General features: G+C 39.8%; 2 protein-coding genes across 2 annotated transcripts in view; both read left to right on the forward strand.

Moving 5' to 3' along the window:
• The window catches only part of ITGB3 (integrin subunit beta 3), a gene marked incomplete at its 5' end in the record, with an annotated part of 52,084 nt that extends 48,111 nt beyond the window's left edge, over window positions 1–3,973 (forward strand). Inside the window, 1 exon segment of the mRNA XM_082604956.1 lies at window positions 1,134–3,973. Within this exon segment, the coding sequence (XP_082461082.1) occupies window positions 1,134–1,199 (66 nt within the window). The 3' untranslated portion in view covers window positions 1,200–3,973.
• Window positions 3,974–16,414: 12,441 nt separating this feature from the next.
• EFCAB13 (EF-hand calcium binding domain 13) overlaps window positions 16,415–26,620 on the forward strand; it is a gene marked incomplete at both ends in the record, with an annotated part of 45,919 nt that continues 35,713 nt past the window's right edge. The window contains 2 exon segments of the mRNA XM_082603831.1: window positions 16,415–16,444; window positions 20,548–20,708. Coding sequence (XP_082459957.1) covers window positions 16,415–16,444; window positions 20,548–20,708 — 191 coding nt within the window.

Genomic DNA, 26,620 nt, shown 5'->3' on the forward strand with positions numbered 1-26,620 from the left:
CTAAACACAAACAGAGACAGATAATAATAACTAACATTTACTGAGGATTTACCATGTACCAGGAACTGTTCTAAATGCTTTTTACGTATTAATTTATTTCATCTCTATAACAGCCCTATGTGGTAGGTAACATTATTATTCCCATTTTATAGACCAAGAAACTGAGTATAGAGAAGTTAAGCAGCTTTCCTGATTGTGGGGGGGGGATTAGGTTATGATAGGAATTATTTTGGGTCAGCCTCTTAAAAGTATGCTCCCTGAAGTTTATCCTGATTGAATCCAATCAAACAAGCATTTATTGAGAACCTTCTATATACTTAAGTTTACTCTATTCTCCTTTGGCTCATGTTCCACATTTTAACTTTTTTCTGGACCTTCCAAATGACCGACTCCCTGAATATCTGAGGTTAGGCTAAAAGTTTGTCCCCATCTGATGGTGACCTCAGGCCATTGTACTCAAGGGTCCCAAGAAACTGAGATGTTTCTGTTCGGATGATGTAGAAATCCTGCCTCTCTGAGGCACATGAGAATGTGCTCTGTTTCTTGAGGCTACCACTAAGGACTACTAGACCTAATGGGATTTGTCACTTTTTGTTAGAAAATAATTTGGGAAACCAAGTTATTGTGAGGGCCTTTTTCCTGATAACATGACAGTTTGTGGGTAGTGCTTGAGGGATGAGATGAAAACAGATTCAGAATTATTTGAGCAAATGTGGTCCTATATGTTCCAACCACCACCTGCTACATTTCTCTTCTCTGCCCACACTCCCAGTCACAGTCACAACAAAGAAAAAAAGGGAGAAAGGCAAAAGAGAGAGTTCATAGGGAGGGAGGAAATAGGAAATATTGGCTAAAAGCTATCTTGAAGTGTTCTGGGATCACCAAAAGTGATGGGCTGAATTTAACCCCTTAGGCATGGTGGCAGGATAGCATCCCACTTTATCTCTCCTCTGATTTCCTATCCATTCCCTCCTTAAGAGCAAATGTGTGAGTTCTGTGAGCATCAAGCTGTCCATTGATGGTGTATCCCAGAGAAGAGTGTCTTGGGTAAACATCTCAGATGACATGTAAACCCTGAGGGTAGGGAAGAATTGAGGAATTCGCTGTAAGACACTTTTCTGTTCTCTCCGCAGGCCAACAACCCACTGTATAAAGAGGCCACGTCCACCTTCACCAACATCACCTATCGGGGCACTTAATGACAGGCAGTCATCCTCAGATCACCATCAGACTGTCCCAGGATTGTGGGTGTCTCTGCTGTTGTGTTTACAGGGGCAATACCTGTGGGGCGGAATTGGGGGCTTGGAGTGGGGTGGGTTGGAAGAATGGGGGTCTCTGTGTGTGTGTGCGTGTGAGTGTGCTGCGTGTGGGAGTGTGTAACTTAAAACTTGTGATGTGTCCCAGATCAGCAGAGCTCCTCAGCCTTTGTCCTCAGAAGGCCTCCTTCAGGGGGTCTACCTGCTTAACCTGAGGGTGACCTACGTAGCTGAGCAGGTATTCTTCATTACCTCAGTGGGAAGCCAGCTTTCCTTCTCAGGCCATTCTCTTAAAGAGGAGGGCAGGGCCAAGCCCTCTCATTTCAGAGAAAGGGACCTTGGTTTACCCTGTGTTTATGGGTCTTGGGCCTGACTCTCAGCAGCTCTGGTAGGAACTGCCAGGCTTTGCAGCCTTGCTGTGTCATCCATGCCCCTAGCTCCTCTCCCTTCCCTCAGGCAGAAGGAGAAATCCGGGGAGAACTGAACCATCAGAGCTGCCTGTCTTTGCCATCACCTCAATCCAGCGTGGTTCTCTCCTAAAGGAAGTCCTTGCTACCTATTCTTCAGTCTGTTGGGAGTGAGGATGGCAGGGTCACCCACGGGTCATGCCTGGCCTGGGGTTAAGGTGCCCGAGTTCCCCAGTTCATAATCATAACCCTTCAGATTTGCCTCATTGACAGCTCTGCGCTAGTGATTCGTGTAGAAAAAGTGTGTCACCCCTAGCCCAGCAACACCTCTTTACCTCCTATTCCACCCTCTCACTACTATAGACATTTGCTACATACTGGGAATTTCTCTCATGACCAGAAGCTTTTCCTTCCAGGGAGAGTGCTATGGTTAGAGCCAGAGGTCTGGCCTCACCCTTCAGGCCTTCTGTCTCGTGTCCAAGGCACCTCCACACACCCAACCCTGTGCTTCTGTGTGCTACATCCACCCATGGGGCTGATTGCATTTATCTACCTCTTGGGTGTCTTGTGAAGGAGTCATTCCCATGGGTCTTTGAGTCTGCTGGGCATAAGTGCCAGGGTGGAATGATGGGCCAGTCATATCAGCGTGTGTGGCCCATTCTCCTATGGGCCGGGCAACCTCATTTTAACTCAGTCTTTAATCTGAGAGGCCACAAGTGCAATTTTGTTTTATTTTTCTCATTGGGGCACCTGAAACCATGATGAGGCTTGTTTAATCTAAAGGAACATAGATATAAACACACTTGCATTATATTTGTAATTTTATTTGATGATGAAGAAGAAAAGGGTGAAAAGCCACACAGACCTGGGCTGGATGCAGACACTCCCACTTGGCATCATTCATAGCAAGTTGCTGCTCAGTTGCTGGGTCTGTAAGGGCTGTCTCATCCCTGAAGCCTGCGGGGATGGACACATAGACATGCTGGACCTTTCCCAAGCAGGAGGAGGTAAATGAGCTGTTCTTGTTTTCTAGCAAAAGCAGAAAAACTCCATTGGTGTTTACATTTGTTCAACGTTCACCACCACCACCACTCCCCAAGAAAAAGGGAAGGGCCTAAAAACAGTGGTCTGATGGTCAGAAAATCTAAGTCCTGGCCTCAGTGTTGCAGCTAAGGAACTTTAATTAAGGCAAGTTACTTTCTTTTTCCTGGGCTCAGTTTTCTAGTTTGAAAAATGATGGGTTTGGACTCTATCAACAGTCTGTGATGCTGGGACTTACTGTGGCATCAAACATGCAGTCAGGATTCTGTGGGATGTTGATACTGTTTGTTTTTTCAGTTGGGAGACGTGGCTCTGGCAAGAGCAGATGTCATCCCATATCACCTTTCTCAATGAAGAAGCTTCATTCTGTCGTCTCACAGAACCCCTTTTCCAACTGTTGTTGGTAGTTACATCTTCTGATGTAGCACTTAAGCTCCACTTAGTTATTATTTCTTTGTTCACTTTGCACATGGTTTCATCCACGAATCGGGGAAGAGGACTCCATAATAACTAGCTGAAATGCGTCTTCTGTATCCATGTGTTAACACTGAGAATAAGCCTTGGGGTTAGGAACAGGACAGATGACCGAGGCCTGCCTCACTCGTGGATTACACCTTCCTGTTGAGGATGGTAATGTTGTAGAGGGATAAATGGGGAGGGATGATCATGAATCCAAGAAGTTTAGACTCTAACTATAACCTTTGGCTACTGAGAAGAGACTCCACTGGAGTAACAGTTGGTCACTTTCTTTAGATAAAATGGTTTATATGAAGAAACTGTATCAAAGGAGGAGGAACATGTATTCAAAGGATGAAAAAAACAGTAAGAATCTTGTCTGAGTTTCTGGAAAGAGGCTCATAGTCTTTGAAGATCAGTACTGTTTGTATGTGGGGAGAAGCTGTAGCTGTGTTCCCGAGATAGCAAACAGCAGTCAGTTTTGGCATTGTGTAGGGTGAACATCAAAATAGTATTTTAGCCTCAGACAAAACAGCCTGAAGAAGTTATTTGTGCCTAGCTTTTTGGGAGATATTTTACGTTCAATCTCAGGGTCTGTGGACAATAATGGGAAATTCTGAACATTCCTGACAAGTTGTCACATAAGAAGTCAGTTCTTTACCTCTCAGATATTCCTAGACCATCCATGATTTCAAGATACTTCTCTTTGTTAAATATTCCTGGTTGAAATTACCTACCTGACTTCCTGACTTCCTAACCACCTCCTCTGTTTGAGTTGTGCAACGGTGAATTAAATGTGCTTTCCAAAAAGAATTGGCTTAAGGCTGCCCAGTGCTTCCTGTGTTGTTATTTCTGTTTTCTTTGGGTGAATAAGAGTAAGTGTCATTGCCTCACAAATGATTATTTTAGAACAAGCCTGCTTCCAAATATAACAGAATGATGACCATTTCGGGAACTGAAGTTAGTTTTGGAACCTAGAGCTTTTCTTTAGACTTTAGTAACAAAATGAGTACATTTTTACTGTTATGAGAGTCAGAGTTTTGTTTTTTTAATTGGAGATTTTTTAGGAACTTGTATAATCTCAACAGAACAGACTGTCAATTTAGGCTAGGTTTTGTTTGCAGGAAGCATAAATTAGTAAAATAAAGGCTTAATGGCAAATTACTTACAGGACCATTTAAATGCCCCACTTTTATTTAAGGCAGTGGGTTTCAAAGTGTCGGCCCTAGGACCAGATGATCTAAGTCCCCCTGGTGATTTTTTTGCATGCTCAAGTTTGAGAACCACTGATTTAAGGAATCACATACCTATCCTTTCTGGCTTAGAAAGAAGTTTACAATAAGTCAGCTCAGTTACTAAAAGATTAAGAACATACCTTGGCTGATAGATTAAGAAAACCAAATATCTGCCCACACAAAATGAAAGTCTACTTTCAATCCATTTTCCAAGTTAAGTAATCACAGGCTTATTGGGTTCACTCACAGCCACAAATTCCCATGAAAAACTAAAAGAAGTAATAGATCAGAATCACAGGGAAAAAAAACCGCTAACAGGATACTTGGCTGGCATAGAAGAAAACCTTTTGTGTGTACCAAGCTGAAGCAAGAAAATACTCTTACTGCATTAATTCACAGGAGATAGGATCAAAATCTTAATTATTAACAGTATCATCCAATAGGATGCCAGAATAAGACTTTAGAATTTGTAACTTCACTTTTTGCTATTTAAAATTTATTAAGCACTGACAGTGTGGCATTGAAGTACTTTTTAGAACATTTTATTATCTTTGCCTTTGAGTCTTACATTCCTTACGTAATGTACATTTTTAAAAACAATACAGTACATGACATCATAAAAAAATTATGTGAACCTAGACTGAGTCCTTATATGGTGAAATTTTGTAGGATTCGGTGTTTTATTTACGTCATGGTAACTGATGACTAAATGTCTGGATGAAAATGGAGGACTTTATGTGAAAATGAAATGGAAAGCAATATGTCAAGTATATGTGTAATCCTTTAACTCTTGACCTCTGTAGTTTGAATTCTATTATAATAGACATCTAATGACCACTGGGACCAATTATAAGCAGATTCTCCTGGAATTACAATGCCCTCATTTTTCACAATGATGTAAGGAAACAATAATATATGCTTTGCAAAAAGCTATTTAATAGTTGTTGAAAAATAATTTCTACTTGGTTTTGTAATATAATATATTCTGGAAATACATTTTCCTAATTTGTTTTAGTTCGATTAAAGCACACAAGGAGGCAGTTTTAAACATTTTGATTGGGGTTAACCACACTGTTAAATAAAATTTTAAAAATCCACTTACTGTGGGTATCCAAGAACGGATTGTGTGTGAAAGGAAAATTATAGATCAGGAACATGACTGTGTTCCTTGCAGCTGCTAATGTCATAGTGATGTCTCTCCAACCTCTTGCATAGAGGAAATATTTTTCATTAGCTGTGTATTTTCTGACAGTACACCAAAGAATGCACATGGAATGTAAGTATCTAGAAAGCAAAATTTAGGAAATTTAAGAGACTTTAGGCAAAACCTCCATTGTTAATTATTCTTTAACAGTGTCCCTGAAAATACCTTTGAAAGGAAAAAGTTTCACAATTCATTGTGTTTTACCTAATAGTTTTTTTTTTGTGACTCAAGCACAATAGGCATGATTCTTTGGAGAGGTCAGAGTGATGCCTGTATAAATATCATGTGATGGCCAATGGAAATATTTTGTTAAGAAAAAGGAAAAATGTTGATGGATCTATGCCAGATTTTACTTTTCTGTACCCTTATAATCACCCACTGTGACAGAGATTGCTAATTGTGCTCCAGTATCTGTTCTCACCTTCTCACATAGTACTAGAACTCCTAATTTTTAGCTGGACACATGGCTGCTCAGAGTAAATACTGTTTCCTAGCCTCTCTTGAAGCTAGGTGTGTGATGGCCGTCTGTTGACAGATGTTAATGAAAGAGGTGCACACAACTTCCAGTAAGTGCCCCTTAAGGGAGGGAGCATGCCTTTCTTCTCCCCTTCCTTCTTCTTGCAGGCTGGAATGTAGAGATGATGGCTAGACTATAAGCAGACATCATGGATCAAGATGTGACCTAGGGGATTACTACTGTATAACAAATTACCACACAATTTTAGCAGCTTGAAACAACAAACACTATCTTGCAGTTTCTGTGGTCAGGAATTCAAGAATGGCTTAGCTGGGTGGTTCTCTCTTAGAGTCTCTCGAGAGGTTGTAGTCAAGCTGTTGGCCAGAGCTGCAGTCAACGGAAGGTTCAAAGGGGCTGGAGGATCCTCTCCCAGGATGGTTTATTCACATGGCTGTTGGCAGGAGGCATCAGTTCCATGCTGGCTATTGACAATAGGACATTTCCATAGGACTGCTTGAGTGTTGACGTGGCGTGTTATCTGGCTTTTCCACAAGTGAGTAATCCAAGAGAGAGCAAGGAGAAAGCTGCAAGGTCTTTTATTACTTAGTTTTTTTAAGTGTCACATCATCACTTCTGCCATACTCTTTATTATAAATAGCTCACTAAATCTAGCCCACATTCAAGGGGAGGGAACTAGATGCCACTTCTTGAAAAGAAGAACTTTGTGGTAGACAAAATCATTGCCTGTGACCACTCCCACCCCCGGCCAAAAATATCCATATCTTAATCCCCAGAACCAGTGAATATGCTACCTTACATGGAATAAAGAACTTTGTTGATGTAATTAAGTATCTTGAGATAGGGAAATTATCATGGATTATCTGGGTAGGATTAATTTAATCACAAGAGTCCTTATAAGAGGAAGCAAGAGGATCAGAATGAGAGTAGTAAATGTAATGATGGAAGCAGGTCAGAGTGATATGGCCATGTGTCAAGGAATGAACACAGCCTTTAGATGCTGGCAAAAGTAAGAATGGATTTTCCTCTACAGCCTCCAGAAGGAATTCAGCCTTTGATTTTAGCCGTGTAAGACCCATTTAGGACTTCTGACCTCCATAAATGTAAGGTAAAAAATTGCTGTTTTTTACCACAAACCATGATGTTTGTGGTAATTTGCTACAGTAGCAATGGAAAAGTAATACAAGCATCAAAGTATTTGTGGACATATTTTAAAATCATCACAGTCCACCCTCTGGTCACAAATTATTATTTTTTTAAAACATTTATTTATTATGGCTGTGCCGGGTCTTAGCTGCAGCATTCGGGCTCTTTGCTGCAGCAGCATGCAGACTTCTTAGTTGTTCATGCGGACTTCTTAGTTGCAGCATGTGGACTCAGTTGTGGCATGTGGTCTCTTAGTTGTGGCATGCCTGTGGGATCTAGTTCCCCGACCAGGGATCAAACCCGGGCCCCCAGCTTTGGGAGCGCAGAGTCTTACACACTGGACCACCAGGGAAGTCCCATGGTCACAAATTTATAGTCCTCCCACATGCAAAATAAACTCACCCCTCCCAAGCCCCCCAAGTCTTACCCTATTACAGCATTGTTGGAGGAGGTAGTCAAGAAGATGAGATTGCTGGATGACCCGCAAGCTGAACCTGGCCAACTGGAGCTTCCTCACTTCCTCGCCTGTCCTTGGAATGTACATTTTGCCTACTGTTTCCACAGTGGGAACTTGTTCAAGGACGTAGCCTTGAGACAGTAAGGTGTTGTTGAGACTGTCCGGATGTTATATATGACTGAACCTAGTTAAAGCCTCTATATAAACTTAAAATTTTTAAAAAAATTTTATTGAAGTATAGTTGATGTACAATATTATATAAGTTATAATAGAGTGAGTCACAATTTTTAAAGGTTATACTCCATTTATAGTTATTTTAAAATATTGGCTATATTCCCTGTGCTGTACTTTTAGCTTACTCTATACATAATAGTTTGTACTTCTTAATCCTCTACTGCTATACTGCCCCTCCCTGCTTCCCAGATCCTCTATATAAACTTTCAGGGTTCTGGTGGGTGGGTGCAGAGATCTACTTGTCTTGCAGCCTCCCAAGACAAGCCTCGTATGTAAGTTCCCTTGCTTATTAAACCTGCCACCTACCAATGTGGAGTGGTCTGCCTCTTTCTTTCTTTGGTCTCTCCCTGCCCTCCGTGTCGGGGGCTGGTTTCAGATTTCACCCCGGGAAGCTCCCAAGGTCACAAACTAACAAGCATCAGCTCAAAGTCCAGGATCTTATCCTCTAAATACATCCAGGGGTAGATAGGCTTCTTGGGTGAATTCCTTATATATACCTACTTGAGTACCTCTCAATCTGAAGTACTGTGAACTAAAGAAAAAAGCTATATGCTTCCTTCCTACAACAACCAATGTAAAATGGTGGGATAGATGGGATAACTATTACAGACACTCCTGTTCCAACAGACAGAAAACAGGAGGTGCACAGAAGTTCCTGATCCATTGCAATTCTCAAATTCACTCAGGTATAGGTTTGCAGTTCCACCTTCAATAATGTTCCACCTCAGAATAATTCTCCATGGCTCTAGGTTCTACCCTGTAGGCTCTTTGTTACACCCTCTAAGTCATCCGTTTTTCATGAAAGGTAGCCTGTGTTTGCACCTAAATAGTTTTCTCAGCCTGCTCCCTGCTCATAGAACATGAGGGTCCAAAGGCCTCTTTTCTTTCTGTACTCTCTCTGTCTCTTTGAGGCCGAGCTGGCAGTGTTTCTGACAGTACTTTAAATCGTGGTCTATTTTCAAAACACTCTGCTTGACAGAGCATTTACAACTTTAGTTTAACAAACCTTAAAGACGATTAATTTCATCGAATTGGATTTATATGACGTTTTAGGGACTCCTGCTGAAAGCCATGAACAATTGCTTTGTGTATTTTCTTTCACCAATATCATTTCATCTGCATGATGCATGAAAAGAAAAGTTGATTTTCAGCAAAAAAACAAAGTATCTGTTCCAAAAGTAGAGTTAGTCCTCTGAAGGGCAGCCTAGAACAAATCTCAGTAAGGTTGTGGGACAAACGGCTTGGAGCCACTGTCCATTACTAAGTAATAGAAGCGAAGCAGGATGAAATGCTTTAGAAGAAAGGGAGGGCGGGAGGTATTCAAAGGATGGATAGAAGATAACATTGAAATGGGATCAGATGGGGAAGGACAGCGGACCAGAGAATGAACACAGATACCAGAAGAGCAGAGAGCGTGTAGGATGGAGGGAGAAATCGAGGTCCAGGGTGCAGGAGGGAAAGCTCGGAGATGAGCCCCGCCACTCGTGTCCAGGCCGTCGACCCCCGGCCGGGTGAGGTCACAGGCCCTTAGAAGGTGGGGCAGACGGGTGCGGCCGCAGCGCTGTCTAGTCCGGGCGGAGGCGGCGGCGACCTCAGCCGCTGCCCGGAGCCCCTGCAAGGCGGCCGTGGCGGCGGCATCCGAGGAAGCCTGAGTCCCGCGATCACCCAGCGCCGGGTGCTCAGTGGGCGGAGCATCAGGGCGGTCAGGTGACCCGGGGGCGGGGCCTCGTTGCGCCGGAGCCCGGGAAGGAGGCGGAGTGAGAGCGTCGCGCCGAGCGAGGGGCCGAGGGACTGAAGCACCTGCGTGAGGACCTGCAGACACCTGAGGGAGCGAGGGACGGATTTGGGAGCCGTAGGGGGCCGACGGTGGGACCTTCAGGAGACAGAGGTGGGGAGGGGAGACCTGCTAAGGCGATGGGGAGGAACAGCCTCCGAGGCTGAGAGAGAGAAGACGGCCACGCGGTGTGAGGTACAAAGTAGAACAGTTCCGGAGGTGAGTGAAGGTTCCAGAAAGGGCAGTGAGGTGACGAGGCGGACAGTCAAGGGGCAGAGTGAGGGATGACTGGGCCGGAGCCGGCAGTCCCTCAGAAATGGTGGTGGTTCTCCGAGGGTGGCGGTCACTGTGGCGGGGAGACTTCCCTGCCCCTTCGCATACAGTTAGACCTCCGTTACAGCACTTGTTGCCACCTTCGCGGGTGGTTTTCTTGTCTATTTGTCTACTTGCTTTTCTTCCCAAAGAAGTCATAAGCTTCACAAGAGCAGGGCCCCTTGGAATCCTCCACAGCGCGGGGTTTTGTGTGAAGTGGATGTTTACTTAATATTTGTTAAACAGGGCTTCCCTGGTGGCGCAGTGGTTGAGAGTCCGCCTGCCGATGCAGGGGACGCGGGTTCGTGCCCCGGTCTGGGGGGATCCCACATGCTGCGGAGCGGCTGGGCCCGTGAGCCATGGCCGCTGCGCCTGCGCATCCGGAGCCTGTGCTCCGCAACGGGAGAGGCCACAGCAGTGAGAGGCCCGTGTACCGCAAAAAGAAAAAAAAAGTTTGTTTAACAAAGGTGGTGATTGGGGGTGATCAGAAGATGCAGTGACGTGGTTATACAGTTGCATTTAATGGACGTGTGCCGTCAACAAAAGTGGAGAAGAGTGAGTGAGTGAGGCAGCTCGTGAGGGAAGCGGTGTGAAAGGGAAGAGTGGAAGGTACTTTGTGAGGGGATGTCACTCTGCGAAGCAGTCATTTATTCTGTGGAGGTGATGATAACTCACCCAGGGAGAAGGTACAGCTGTGGAAGCGCAATGTAAGCCTTAAGGCCCTAAACAAAATTAAGTCTTATTTTGGGCTTTTGGAGTCAGAAGCTCTTTGTTTTCTGCCTCAGTTCTGCCTCTCGGTTTACTAGGAAGCAATGGAGTTTTACTGAACTATCCCTGAATTCAGGAGTCAGAGACCTGAATTTTGCTACTATGTATTTTCTTGTGTACTTTGTGTGCGCAAATCACAGTCTCTTTGTGCATCAGTTTCCTCATGTGTCATTAATAATTAAGGGGTTAGACTGGAAAGATTTCTAAGGTCATTCTAGCTCTGTTATGGATTCTGTGATGTCATGTAACATCAAACAAGGAGTCCCACCCCCCAGCCCTTAACATATATCTTTTTTTAAAGATTTATTATTATTAATTTATTTATTTTTGGTTGCGTCGGGTCTTAGTTGCAGCACTCGGGATCTTCGTTGGGGCATGCGGGCTCTTCGCCGTGATGCGTGGGCTTCCCTCTAGTTGCCGCACGCGGGCTTCTCTCTATTTGTGGCCTGTGGGGTTTCTCTCTCTAGTTGTGGCGCGTGGGCTCCAGGTCGCGTGGGCTCTGTAGTTTGCGGCATGCGGGCTCTCTAATTGAGGTACGTGAACTCAGTAGTTGTGACAGTACTCAGTAGTTGCAGGCTTAGTTGACCCGGGGCATGTGGGATCTTAGTTCCCTGACCAGGAATCGAACCCCCGTCCCCTGCATTGTAAGGCGGATTCTTTGCCACTGGACCACCAGGGAAGTCCCTAACATATATCTTTTAAGTTACAACATTTTGAAAATTCTATACTTTGCCAAGGACTGGAAAACCATTTAGTAACAATACAACAGCTTGATCTACATAGGGAATGAATCAATCATGATATTAAAAAAATACCTTTGATGTATCAGAGAGTTTTGAGTTTTTTCACTTCTTTTTGGTAGTTTTTGATGAGTCCGATGATGACAACCAAGAAGCCAAGGAAAATGAGACAGGGTGGTGTGTGTGTGGGAGTGTGGTGGGAGAATACAGGATATGGCTGCTGGTGGTTCTTTTGTCTCTTACTCTCCTAGTACCACTGGGACCTTTGCCAGATTAGATGCCCTTCGTGCTTCTCATAGTCTTTCTAGACCTTTCTTCCTCCCATTCTCAAAACTTTCAGTTTTGCACCTCACATCAGATTATACCATGCACTACTACTCCTTAATGCAGTCAAATTTCAGCTCCAGGCTTTCTACCACTCTAGCAATACTTCTGTCATAATTCTTGTGATTTTAGTATTCACATAGATGATCCTTTGAATATCTGGTCTCTCAGTTCTTGCCCCCCTCTCCTACGATAATTTCACCTTTCCTCAGTCACGTGCTCCCTTCATAGCTTCTGTCTTATATTACCAATAACTGCAACTCTGTTATCTCAATATGCCGCACTCTCCAGCCATCACATGCCTACCTTTATTTAAAAAAATTTTTTTTAAATGTCACCCATTCTCTCTTGTCCTTACTTCCCACCCACCTACTCAGTTTGTTTCATGGTCAGTAATTAAAACCACTCCCTTGCATTTCCCCCCAGTTCCCTTACCACCTTTTCAGTTCATTTTACTTGCTTGGCTAAATCATAACCCTTGATTTAATCTAGATCTCTGCCTACTGAGTTTCAGCATTTTTGCAATGAACATGGTTGGAGGAAAACACAAAGCCATGATTACTGTTCACTTTAAATTCATGATCACTTACCAAAAGGGACCCTTTAAGCTGTCCAGCGATCATATCAGATTTCCCTGGGCTATTAATTCTATTTTTTTAAATTTATATTACCATTTATTAGTTTTGCCCATTCTTTAAATTTTTAAATTTTATTATTTTATTTGTTGAAGTATAGTTGATTATATGACAATATTATATTAGTTTCAAGTGTACAACATAGCAATTCAATATTTTTATAGGTTATACTCCATTTAAAGTTACTACAAAATAATGGCTATATTTCCCTGTACTGCACAATATATCCTTGTTGCTTATTTATTTTATACATAGTTGTTTGTGTCTCTTAATCCCATAACTCTATTTTACCCCTCCCTAATTCCCTCTCCCTACTGGTAACCAGGAGTTTGTTCTCTGTTTTGTTACATACATTCATTTGTTTTCTTTTTAGATTCCACATATAGGTGATAATATAAAGTATTTGTGTTTCTCTGTCTGACCTGTTTCAGTAAGCATAATACCCTCTAGGTTCATCCATGTTGTTGCAAATGTCAGAATATCATTCCTTTTTATGGCTCAGTAATATTCCATCACACACACACACACACACACACACACACACACATCACATCATCTTCATCCATTCGTCTTTTTAAAAAAAAATACATTTATTTATTTATTTATTTTTGGCTGCATTGGGTCTTTGTGCTGCGCACAGGCTTCTCCTTGTGGTGGCTTCTCTTGTTGCGGAGCACAGGCTCTAGGCACATGGGCTTCAGTAGTTGTGGCTTGCTGGCTTCAGTAGTTGTGGTTCACAGGCTCTAGAGCACAGGCTCAGTAGTTGTAGCATATGGGCTTAGTTGCTCTGCGGCATGTGGGATCTTCCTGGACCAGGGATCGAACCCGTCTCCCCTGCATGGGCAGGCGGATTCTTAACCACCGCACCACCAGGGAAACCCTATCCATTCGTCTTTTGATGGGCACTTAGGTTGCTTCCATGTCTTGGCTATTGTAAGTAGTGCTGCTGTGAACATTGGGGTGCGTATCTTTTTGAATTAGTGTTTTCATTTTCTTAGGATACGTACCCAGCAGTGGAATTGCTGGATCATGTTCTATTTTTAACTTTTTTTAGGAACCTCCATACTGTTTTCCATAGCGGCTGCACCGATTTACAATCCTACCAACAGTGTACTTGGGTTCCCTTTTCTCTACATCCTTGCCAACGTTTGTTATTTGTAGACTTTTTGATGATAGCCATTCCGACAGGTGTGAGTTGATTGGACTATTACTTCTTCCACTCTCCTAGATGACTGTTTTATAACAATGCCTCTCTCCTCAAACCTCCAGCTCTTCCTCTCACATCCTCATTCTCTGTTGATTACTTTGCTTCCTGTTTCACTAAGGAGACTAAAGCAATCAGAGGTGATTTTCACAAGCTCCCACGACCATACCTACTCACCTACTCTACATGTAATTATGCCCAGTTACTCCGCCATGTCTCCTACTACTGTGAATATGTGCTAAGCTAAGGCCAGAGCCTCCCCTTCTGCTCTAAATCTCATTTCCTTTCTCCTACTTGAGAATATTGTTCCAGTAACTCTCCCCTCCTATATGATCCATTTTTGCTCCTCCACTAGATTATTTCTATCAGCATATGAACATTTCTTTATCTTTCCCCATCTTAAAACCTCATAACCGCTCTGACCCCTCAGCTACTACCTCACTTCTCTTTCCCTTTATAGAATAACTCCTTGAGTCATCTCTTCTGGCTGTCTCCAATTTCTGTCCCCCATTCTCTCTTGAACTCACTCCAAGGACATTATTTTCATATCATAACACCCAAGTGGCTCCTCTTAGGGTAGTTGGTGTCCTCCATGTTGCAATATATATGTGTTGAATTCATGGATGGAGGGATGAATGGATTGGAGAAAAGGGATACGGCTCTTTTTACTTTCCTTGGTTTGCCCTTGCAAGTTCACATATATGTCATAGGATTAAGAGTTAAGAAACAATTCTGTTGTCAGAGTTATGGGAAAGAGACTTCCTGTGCTATTTTTTCTCTTAGCTTGGAGAGACTTATGTGGTATCTGATTTATCCAGCAGATTGAGCCCTGCCAACTTTTTGATAATCTGATCAATAATTATGAAACAGTTCTTCCTTTCAAAGTTTATTTAAATCGTGCTTACTCAGCTTAATTAAGTACTTTGATGACCTAAGAACTCTTGGTGAGTAAGCTCAGTAGGGACAGAATTCCTTCCTCCCTCCCTCCCTCTTCCCTCCCCCTCCCTCCCTCCTTCTCTGCCTCTCTTCTTCCCTCCCTTCTTTCTTTCCTTCTTTTACAATATGTCTATAGCACTGTGCTTGGTTCTGTGAGAAATAATTCAAAGAATGATGAGATACCAGCCCATTCCTTAGAAATTTAGGCTTTAATTGGTGTAAGAGCTATACATGTGATAATTAAATAAAAATACAAGGCAAATGATTAATGCCAGTTGAATAATGAAGACAATAAGAAAAATGAAGACAGTAAGTGCTATGCCAAGAAGTTTAGAGGTGAAAATTGAACTGGTTAGAGAAGCTTTAGAAGAGGTTACATAGAGTGGGTTGCTGGGGAAACCTGTGCAGCCTTCTAATGTCTTCTGAGACAGGTATTTTTAATGTGGTTTCATTTTATTTTTAACATGTTTTGAATTCCAGGAATGTTGGGCATACCACATTCAACAGTAATTACAATAACATTTACAGAAATAAATTATTTTAAAGTACTATCTATTAGACAGAATATTAATATTTGCAGTTAAACTTCACAATATTAAAGAGATACTAATAATTGCAACTAACAATGTAATGTCACAACCAATGTAATAAACCACTCATCAAATGTAACTCAGATATAAGTAAAAGATACTGTGAAAAATTTGGGAAATTCTAAATTTCTAAAGTTGGTTATCACATTTACATAGTGTAGAACTGGCTAAATCATTTTTTGTTTGCAATAGTATTGTTTTGAGAGGCAGTGTTGTGTGGTGCTGAAGACCACAGGCTCTTGAGTTAGGCTGCCTGAATTCAAAATCTGACTCCACTGTTTGTGGGCTGTGGAATCTTGGGCAATTTGATCTAAGTTTTTATTTTCCTCATCTGTAAAATAGAGAGAATGATAATTCCTTGAAAGGTAGTTTTCAGGAATAAATGAAATAATGCAGGTCAGAGTGTTTATCATAATGTCTCACAGTAAGTATTTAATAGCATTAGCAATTACTGGCTATGTTAGTAGTTCTGCTTAACTGGGCTTATTTGAATAAATACATATAACAACTTTCTGCTTTTCGCGACATTTGAATTTGGGTTTCTATTCTCCTCCTTATACTACAAAGGTAAAGTTAAGGGACTGGATGATCTCCTGTGATTTATGGTCTATTAACTGCCTTTTCTAGCTTTTGTATAGATATCTGAGTTGGGAAATGTCTATTAGGTATCGTACTATAAGTGAGTGTTACATTGAAAGAATAACTTAAGATAGTTAAATATAATTACTTATGTCTCCTAAACAGGGATATGATTTTTTATTTTTCTCTTTTTTGCAGGAAATCATTTTTTAAAATAAATTTATTTATGTGTTTGTTTATTTATTTATTTTTGGCTGCGTTGGGTCTTCATTGCTGCGCGGGCTTTCTCTAGTTGCGGCGAGCGGGGGCTACTCTTTTTTGCTGTGCGTGGGCTTCTCATTGCAGTGGCTTCTCTTGTTGCGGAGCACGAGCTCTAAGTGTGCAGGCTTCAATAGTTGTGGCAGGCGGGCTATAGAGTGCAGACTCAGTAGTTGTGGCACACGGGCTTAGCTGCTCCGCAGCATGTGTGATCTTCCGGGACCAGGGCTCAAACCCATGTCCCCTGCATTGGTAGGCAGATTCTTAACCACTGCGCCACCAGGGAAGTCCCTGCAGGAAATCATTTTGTGCTACCATTCATTCACACTTGTTCATCAAGTTCTTTGAGGCCTTAAGGGCAGAATTTACCTCTAAACAGAAAGATGGAAACTAAAGTACATTTATTTTGCCAGGTATTTTTCAAAACAGTTTCTAAAGATGCCTTCCTTTTCTTTCTTAAAAATTAGTTTACATTACCTCACACCCATAATCAGTAAGCAGATTCATAGCAACATAGTCATATGATCTTGCTTAATAACTGAGGTGACCTTTGAACTCTTTTAGTGGATATATGTTGAACTCTCATCCCAGCAACCCATGTAGTATCAAGAGATCTGTGATGTGTGATGAGAGTATTTTTTGGGAAAGGGACAGGGACAATTTTCCAGGAGACCAAAGGATTTAAACCTACATGAGAGGTTGTAGACAATATAATTAATAACATGACAGTCTAATCAAAAGGTAATTTAAAAGATACCAAGTTTCTCTAGCCCTCTTATCTGTGATTCAGGGGATATTCTTATGTATTGGCCAGTATTGTGTCAATAAAAACAAATCTGGACTTAGTATGGAGAGACTTTATTCAGAAGGATTATTGTAAGGGAGGAAAGAGACTATTGAAATAGGAGGAGGGGGGGACTATTGCAATAGGGAGAACACTGTGACCATAAGATCTGCAAGCATCTCCAAGGTTTAGGGAAAAAGTGTTTTCTTTTCTTTCTTTTTTGTTTTTTTTTTAATTTAATTTTATTTTTATTTTTAAATTTTTATTTTATATTGGAGTATAGTTGATTAACAATGTCGTGTTAGTTTCAGGTGTACAGCAAAGTGATTAAAAGGGTTTTCTTTTATAGAGAAGAGTAAACAAGGCTAGGAAGAACTGGATATGGGGAAATGGGATGTTAGAGTGGTATGATCGGATAAATAGATCAGAGAATATTTTACTGAGAGGCCAGCCCTACTTTCTGGAGGGGCTGCATGCTGACTGGCTCAGGCTGAGGGTGGGCCAAAGTTCAGGGGCTTGGAGAAGGAGAGAAGCTTAACCAAAGCCTAGTTAATAAGCATTTTGTCCTGATTAATTGGTGAGGATAAAACAGTTCAGCTAACTATTTATGAGGCAAAGAAAGGAAAATTTGAAGGTGTTTGGCCTTGTCATAGGTAAACAAGAGGGGTATGTGGTAAGTCTTATCTAAATCATTTGAGGAGGGGTGGTTCTTTGCAGTCAGCCATTATCCAGAACACAAAAGAGTGAGGGAATTCTTCTTTCACTGTTTTTCAGGAGCACAAGACTCAGGTAGAATTTAACATTGTCAGTTGAGAGTCTTAATTTTCTTTTTTCATATCTGAATATGGACTTTCAAAATTATTTTATTTTTTAACATCTTTATTGGAGCATAATTGCTTTACAATGGTGTGTTAGTTTCTGCTTTATAACAAAGTGAATCAGCTATACATATACATATATCCCCATATCTCCTCCCTCTTGCATCTCCCTCTCACCCTCCCTATCCCACCCGTCTAGGTAGACACAAAGCACTGAGCTGATCTCCCTGTGCTATGCATCTGCTTCCCACTAGCTATCTATTTTACATTTGGTAGTATATGTAAGTCCATACCACTCTCTCACTTTGTCCCAGCTTACCCTTCCCCCTCCCCGTGTCCTCAAGTCCATTCTCTACATCTGCGTCTTTATTCCTGTCCTGCCCCTAGGCTCTTCAGAACCTTTTTTTTTTTTCAGATTCCATATGTATGTGTTAGCATACGGTATTTATTTTTCTCTTTCTGACTTACTTCATTCTGTATGACAGATTCTAGGTCCATCCACCTCACTACAAGTAACTCAATTTCGTTTCTTTTTATGGCTGAGTAATATTCCATGAGAGTCTTAGTCTTTTAAATTTATTCTTTCAGTGGATCTGGTGCCACCATATGAGACATGTACCTATACTGTAATTCGAAAAAACAATTTCAGGGGCTTCTTGCTAAGTACTGAGACATGTAATATATATGTATATATTAACCTGTTCCATCCTTTTATATGTAATACTTTATTGATTGTACCCTTATAAACTGATTTTGAAGATGAATTCTTAAATATTAAAAAAGTTAACAATATTAATATAGCATACCAATTTATTCCTTTAAACTACATAGTTTGTATTTTACAGATGGTTCACCTTTATCCGTAGAGTTTTAGAAATTCTTTTCTTCCTTTTCTGTGTTGTTAAAGTTTCTATTCACTATTTGTTTCTATTCATCAGGCCTTTGATAACAGGTTTTTGTGCCCCTCAGTCTTTTTAGATCCCCTTCTTTTTTTTTAATGGTTTCGATTTTGGGTCATTTTTCTTAACCTCTCTGCTAATCCTTTCATCATTTGTAATAAACATCTCATCAGGGCAGCAAATCAGATTGCCTTTTTGAAACAAGTTTTTAAAGGTGTGTTTCTGTTGTAAGATAAATGTGTGCAAATTCTAAAAGTCACTGAAATAATTCTCTTAATTTCTATCTAATGAGGAAATAAAGGTCTCTCTAAACTCCCATGGTAATCTGCATTATAAGTTGCCTGTGTAATCTGTTCAGGGATTAAAAACTAATGTACCTTTGATCAACTAGATGCAGTCCAAACTGCAAACTGCCGTATTTCAAGAAAGAGAATATTTCCAACTTCATTCCTCTTTTTCTAAACATGTTAATTGCTCTTGGGCTCTAGTTGTTTGTTTGTTTGTTTTTTGGGGGGGTTCTATTAGGAAGGAATATAGATTTTTTTTAATAGACTTTATTTTTTAAGAGCAGTTTTAGATTCACAGCAAAATTGAGTGCATAGTACAGAGAGTTCCTATATACCCTGTGGCCCACAGCCTCCTCCACTATCAATACCCTTCATCACTGTGGTCCATTTGTTATAACTGATGAACCTGTACTGACACATCATTATCACCCAAAGTCCATAGTTTGTATTAGAGTTGACTCTTGATGTTGTACATTCTATGGGTTTGGACGAATGTGTGCTGACATGTAGCCACTATTAAAATGTTACATAGAATAGTTTCACTGCCCTAAAATCCTCTGTCCTCTGCCTATTCATCTCTTCTCAGCCCCCACCCACCACTAGTAACCACTGATCTTTTTATTGCCTCCATAGTTTTGCCTTTTCCAGAATGTCATGTAGTTGGAATCATACAGTATGTAGCTTTTACAGATTGGCTGCTTTCACTTAGCAGTATACATTTAAGTTTCCTCCATGTCTTTTCATGGCTTGATAGCTTATTTCTTTTTAGCACTGAATAGTATTCCATGGTCTGAATGTATCACAGTTTATCCCCTGATCTACTGAAGAACATCTTGGTTTTTTACAAGTTTTGGCATTCATGAATAAAGCTATAAACGTCTGTGTTCAGATTTTTGTGTGGATATACTTTTTCAACTCCTTTGGGTAAACATGGAGAAGTGCAATTGCTGGATTGTATGGTAAAAGTATGTTTAGTTTTGTAAGAGGCTGTGAAATTGTCTTTCAAAACAGCTATACCATTTTGCATTCCCAGCAATGAATGAGAGTTCCTCTTGCTTCACATTCTTGCCAGCATTTGGTGTTGTCTGTGTTTTGGATTCCGGCTATTCTAATAAATGTGTGGTGGTATCTTGATATTTTAATTTGTAATTCCTTAGTGACATGATGTTGAACATCTTTTCATGTGCTTGTTTGCCATTCGTAAATCTTCTTTGGTGAGGTGTTTGTTAAGATCTTTTGCCCATTTTTTAATTGGGTTGTTCTTTTTCTTATTGTTGAGTTTTAAGAGTTCTTTGTATAGTTTTGAATATACAAAATAAAGATACTTTGATTACAGTCCCTTATCAGATATGTCTTTTGCAAATATTTTCTCCCAGTCTATGAGTTGTCCTCTCATCTGCTTGACAGTGTCTTTCACAAAACAGAAATTTTTAATTAATGAAGTTAAGTTTAATGATGCCTTAAGAACTAGATTTAATAAGTGTTAGATACATTCACGAATGCTGTGCATTTGTAGCTGCATAATGCACTAAGGAAAGTTGGAGTCATTTAGAATATATACTTAATCCAGACTAATGCATTAACTAACTCTTTTCAACGAAATTCTTTTCGATAGCACCATCTTAGAGAGAATATTGATCTAAAATGAATGATTTGACCCAGAATGTCATATTTAATTTATGTGTGCAAAGAGAACATGGCTGACTATGGCTTTTGATTGCTCCCCAGGGAGAAGTAAATACTGATTTATCAGATGATGGCTATAATTTTTTTGCAACTGACTTGCCATCAGGAAATATTGACAGCAAGAAATACATCAAGTTTTCTAAAACAACAGAGAAGAGAATTTCACCTGAAGTTAGGGGTTTGAGCCCAGATCACACAAAAAAGTAAGTTAAACTGTGAGGTTACTTAATTGAATTATGCTTTTGCCAGTTTAAGAGAACCAAAAATGTAACTCATGTGTTCTCATAATATACTAAGTATAGTGGATCACGCATATTGGTGGCCATTCTTTTAGGGGCGTGGTTTTAATCCCTAGATAGCCATTCTAATATTTTTCTCACTTCTCTCACAGCCATGTGGAAGCCTATAAGTTATCATAGGTTTCCAGTTATAAGAAAGTCATTATCCATATGTCTGTTTGTCCTTTTTTTCTTTGACAAATAAAATTGTAATTTATTTAAATGTACAATGTGGTGATTTGATGTATATATTCATTGGGAAATGATTACCACCATCGAGTTAAGTAACATATTCATCACCTCACATATTTACATCATCATCATCATTATTATTATTCTTTTGGTCAGAACACAAGTTCTACTCAGCAAATTTCAGTTATACAATACAGGATTACTAACTATAGTCACCTTGTGACTTGGCTTTTTTAAAAAAATCATGTATAAGTGATGTCCTATAGTATTTGTCTTTCTCTGTTTGACTTATTTCACTTTACATAATGCCATCAAGGTCCATCCATGTTGTTCCCTTCTTTGTCATGGCTAAATATATTGTATTCCATTGTATATACCACATCTTCTTTAACTGTTCATCTGTTGACAGACACTTATATAGTTTCCATATCTTGGCTATTGTGAATAATGCTGCAATGAACATGGGAGTGCAGATACCTCTCTGAGATCCTGTTTTCGTTTCCTTGGATATATACCCAGAAGTGGAATTCCTGGATCATATGGTAGTTCTGTTTTTAATTGTTTTCAGGAACCTCTCCATACTGTTTTCCATGGTGACTGTACCAATTTATATTCCCACCAACAGTGTATAAGGGTTCTCGTTTCTCCACATTCTTGCCAACACTTGTTACCTCCTGTCTTCTTTTTTTTTTTAACATCTTTATTAGAGTATAATTGCTTTACAATGGTGTGTTAGTTTCTGCTTTATAACAAAGTGAATCAGTTGTACATATACATATATCCCCATATCTCTTCCCTCTTGCATCTCCCTCCCTCCCACCCTCCCTATCCCATCCCTCTAAGTGGTCACAAAGCACCGAGCTGATCTCCTTGTGCTATGCGGCTGTTTCCCACTAGCTATCTATTTTACATTTGGTAGTGTATATATGTCCATGCCACTCTCTCACTTTGTCCCAGCTTACCCTTCCCCCTCCCCATATCCTCAAGTCCATTCTCTAGTAGGTCTGTGTCTTTATTCCCGTCTTGCCCCTAGGTTCTTCATGATCATTTTTTTTTGTTTTTTAGATTCCATACATATGTGTTCGCATATGGTATTTGTTTTTCTCTTCCTGACTTACTTTGCTCTGTATGACAGACTCTAGGTCCATCCACCTCACTACAAATAACTCAATTTCGTTTCTTTTTATGGCTGAGTAATATTCCATTGTATATATGTGCCACATCTTCTTTATCCATTCATCTGCTGATGGACACTTAGATTGCTTCCATGTCCTGGCTATTGTAAATAGAGCTGCAATGAACATTGTGGTACTTGACTCTTTTTGAATTATGGTTTTCTCAGAGTATATGCCCAGTAGTGGGATTGCTGGGTCGTATGGTAGTTCTATTTTTAGTTTTTTAAGGAACCTCCATACTGTCCTCCATAATGGCTGTATCAATTTACATTCCCACCAACAGTGCAACAGTGCCTTTTCTCCACACCCTCTCCAGCATTTATTGTTTGTAGATTTTTTGATGATGGCCATTCTGACTGGTGTGAGATGATATCTCATTGTAGTTTTGATTTGCATTTCTCTAATGATTAATGATGTTGAGCATTCTTTCATGTGTTTGTTGGCAATCTATATATCTTCTTTGGAGAAATGTCTATTCGGGTCTTCTGCCCAATTTTGGATTGGGTTGTTTGTTTTTTGATATTGAGCCGCATGAGCTGCTTGTAAATTTTGGAGATTAATCCTTTGTCAGTTGCTTCATTTGCAAATATTTTCTCCCATTCTGAGGGTTGTCTTTTTGTCTTGTTTATGGTTTCCTTTGCTGTGCAAAAGCTTTTAAGTTTCATTAGGTCCCATTTGTTTATTTTTGTTTTTATTTCCATTTCTCTAAGAGGTGGGTCCAAAAGGATCTTGCTGTGATTTATGTCATAGAGTGTTCTGCCTATGTTTTCCTCTGAGAGTTTGATAGTGTCTGGTCTTACATTTAGGTCTTTCATCCATTTTGAGTTTATTTTTGTGTATGGTGTTAAGGAGTGTTCTAATTTCATTCTTTTATATGTAGCTGTCCAGTTTTCCCAGCACCACTTATTGAAGAGGCTGTCTTTTCTTCACTGTATATTCTTGCCCCCTTTATCAAAATTAAGGTGACCATATGTGTGTGGGTTTATCTCTGGGCTTTCTGTCCTGTTCCACTGATCTATATTTCTGTTCTTGTGCCAGTACCATACTGTCTTGATGACTGTAGCTTTGTACTATTGTCTGAAGTCAGGGAGCCTGATTCCTCAAGCTCCGTTTTTCTTTTTCAAGATTGCTTTGGCTATTCGGGGTCTTTTGTGTTTCATGAAATTTTTTGTTCTAGTTCTGTGAAAAATGCCAGTGGTAGTTTCATAGGGGTTGCATTGAATCTGTAGATTGCTTTGGGCAATAGAGTCATTTTCACAATGTTGATTCTTCCAATCCAAGAACATGGTATATCTCTCCATCTGTTTGTATCATCTTTAATTTCTTTCATCAGTGTCTTATAATTTTCTACAGGTCTTTTGTCTCCTTAGGTAGGTTTATTCCTAGATATTTTATTTTTTGCAATGGTAAATGGGAGTGTTTTCTTAATTTCACTTTCAGGTTTTTCATCATTAGTGTATAGGAATGCAAGAGATTTCTGTGCATTAATTTTGTATCCTGCAACTTTACCAAATTCATTGATTAGCTCTAGTAGTTTTCTGGTAGCATATTTAGGATTCTCTATGAATAGTATCATGTCATCTGCAAACAGTGACAGCTTTACTCTTTTCCGATTTGGATTCCTTTTATTTCTTTTTCTTCTCTGATTGCTGTGGCTAACACTTCCAAAACTATGTTGAATAATAGTGGTGAGAGTGGGCAACCTTGTCTTGTTCCTGACCTTAGTGGAAATGGTTTCAGTTTTTCACCATTGAGCACAATGTTGGCTGTGGGTTTGTCATATATGGTCTTTATTATGTTGAGGTGAGTTCCCTCTATGCCTACTTTCTGGAGGGTTTTTATCATAAATGGGTGTTGAATTTTGTCAAAAGCTTTCTCTGCATCTATTGAGATGATCATATGGTTTTTCTCCTTCAATTTGTTAATATGGTGTATCACATTGATTGATTTGCATATATTGAAGAATCCTTGCATTCCTGGGATAAACCCCACTTGATCATGGCATATGATCCTTTTAATTTCCTGTTGGATTCTGTTTGCTAGTATTTTGTTGAGGATTTTTGCATCTATGTTCATCAGTGATATTGGCCTGTATTTTTCTTTTTTTGTGACATCTTTGTCTGGTTTTGGTATCAGGGTGATGGTGGCCTCATAGAATGAGTTTGGGAGTGTTCCTCCCTCTGTTTTATTTTGGAAGAGTTTGAGAAGGTTGGGTGTTAGCTCTTCTCTAAATGTTTGATAGAATTTGCCTGTGAAGCCATCTGGTCCTGGGCTTTTGTTTGTTAGAAGATTTTTAATCACAGTTTCAATTTCAGTGCTTGTGATTGGTCTGTTTCTATTTTCTATTTCTTCCTGGTTCAGTCTTGGAAGGTTGAGCTTTTCTAAGAATTTGTCCATTTCTTCCAGGTTGTCCATTTTATTGGCATATAGTTGCTTGTAGTAATCTCTCATGATCCTTTGTATTTCTGCAGTGTCAGTTGTTACTTCTCCCTTTTCATTTCTAAAAGTCATCTCCCTTTTTTTCTTGATGAGTCTGGCTAATGGTTTATCAATTTTGTTTATCTTCTCAGTTTTAGTTTTATTAACCTTTGCTATCGTTTTCTTCATTTCTTTTTCATTTATTTTTGATCTGACCTTTATGATTTTTTTCCTTCTGCTAACTTTTGGGTTTTTTTGTTCTTTCTTTAATTGTTTTAGGTGTAAGGTTAGGTTGTTTATTTGAGGTGTTTCTTGTTTCTTAAGGTAGGATTGTATTGCTATAAACTTCCCTCTTAGAACTGCTTTTGCTGCCTCCCATAGGTTTTGGGTCGTCGTGTTTTCATAGTCATTTGTTTCTAGGTATTTTTTGATTTCCTCTTTGATTTCTTCAGTGATCTCTTGGTTATTAAGTAGTGTATTGTTTAGCCTCCATGCGTTTGTATTTTTTACAGATGTTTTCCTGTAATTGATATCTATTCTCATAGTGTTGTGGTCGGAAAAGATACTTGATATGATTTCAATTTTCTTAAATTTACCAAGGCTTGATTTGTGACCCAAGATATGATCTATCCTGGAGAATGTTCCATGAGCACTTGAGAAGAAAGTGTATTCTGTTGTTTTTGGACGGAATGTCCTATAAATATCAATTAAGTCCATCTTTTTTAATGTGTCATTTAAAGCTTGTGTTTCCTTATTTATTTTCATTTTGGATGATCTGTCCATTGGTGAAAGTGGGGTGTTAAAGTCCCCTACTATGATTGTGTTACTGTCGATTTCCCCTTTTATTGCTGTTAGCATTTGCCTTATGTATTAAGGTCCTCCTATGTTGCGTGCATAAATATTTACAATTGTTATATCTTCTTCTTGGATTGATCCTTTGATCATTATGTAGTGTCCTTCTTTGTCTCTTGTAATAGTCTTTGTTTTAAAGTCTATTTTGTCTGATATGAGAATTGCTACTCCAGCTTTCTTTTGATTTCCATTTGCATGGAATATCTTTCTCCATCCCCTCACTTTCAGTCTGTATGTGTCCCTAGGTCTAAGGTGGGTCTCTTGTAGACAGCATATATATGGGTCTTGTTTTTGTATCCATTCAGCCAGTCTGTGTCTTTTGGTTGGAGCATTTAATCCATTTATATTTAAGGTAATTATCGATATGTATGTTCCTATTACCATTTTCTTAATTATTTTGGGTTTGTTATTCTAGGTCTTTTCCTTCCCTTGTGTTTCCTGCCTAGAGAAGTTCCTTTAGCATTTGTTGTAAAGCTGGTTTGATGGTGCTGAATTCTCTTAGCTTTTGCTTGTCTGTAAAGGTTTTAATTTCTCTGTCAAATCTGAATGAGATTCTTGCTGGGTAGAGTAATGTTGGTTGTAGGTTTTTCCCCTTCATCACTTTAAATATGTCCTCCCACTCCCTTCTGGCTTGCAAAGTTTCTGCTGAAAGATCAGCTGTTAACCTTATGGGGATTCCCTTGTGTGTTATTTGTTGTTTTTCCCTTGTTGCTTTTAATGTTTTTTCTTTGTATTTAATTTTTGATACTTTGATTAATATGTGTCTTGGCATGTTTCTCCTTGGATTTATCCTGTATGGGACTCTCTGTGCTTCCTGGACTTGATTCACTATTTCCTTTCCCATATTAGGGAAGTTTTCAACTATAATCTCTTCAAATATTTTCTCAGTCCCTTTCTTTTTCTCTTCTTCTTCTGGGACCCCAATAATTCGAATGTCGGTGTGTTTAATGTTGTCCCAGAGGTCTCTGAGACTGTCCTCAATTCTTTTCATTCTTTTTTCTTTATTCTGCTCTGCAGTAGTTATTTCCAATATTTTGTCTTCCAGGTAACTTATCCGTTCTTCTGCCTCAGTTATTCTGCTATTGATTCCTTCTAGAGAATTTTTAATTTCATTTACTGTGTTGTTCATCAGTGTTTGTTTGCTCTTTAGTTCTGCTAGGTCCTTGTTAAACGTTTCTTGTATTTTCTCCATTCTATTTC

Source organism: Mesoplodon mirus (genome assembly GCF_964341445.2).
Source record: "Mesoplodon mirus genome assembly, chromosome: 18".
Lineage (NCBI taxonomy): Eukaryota > Metazoa > Chordata > Mammalia > Artiodactyla > Ziphiidae > Mesoplodon > Mesoplodon mirus.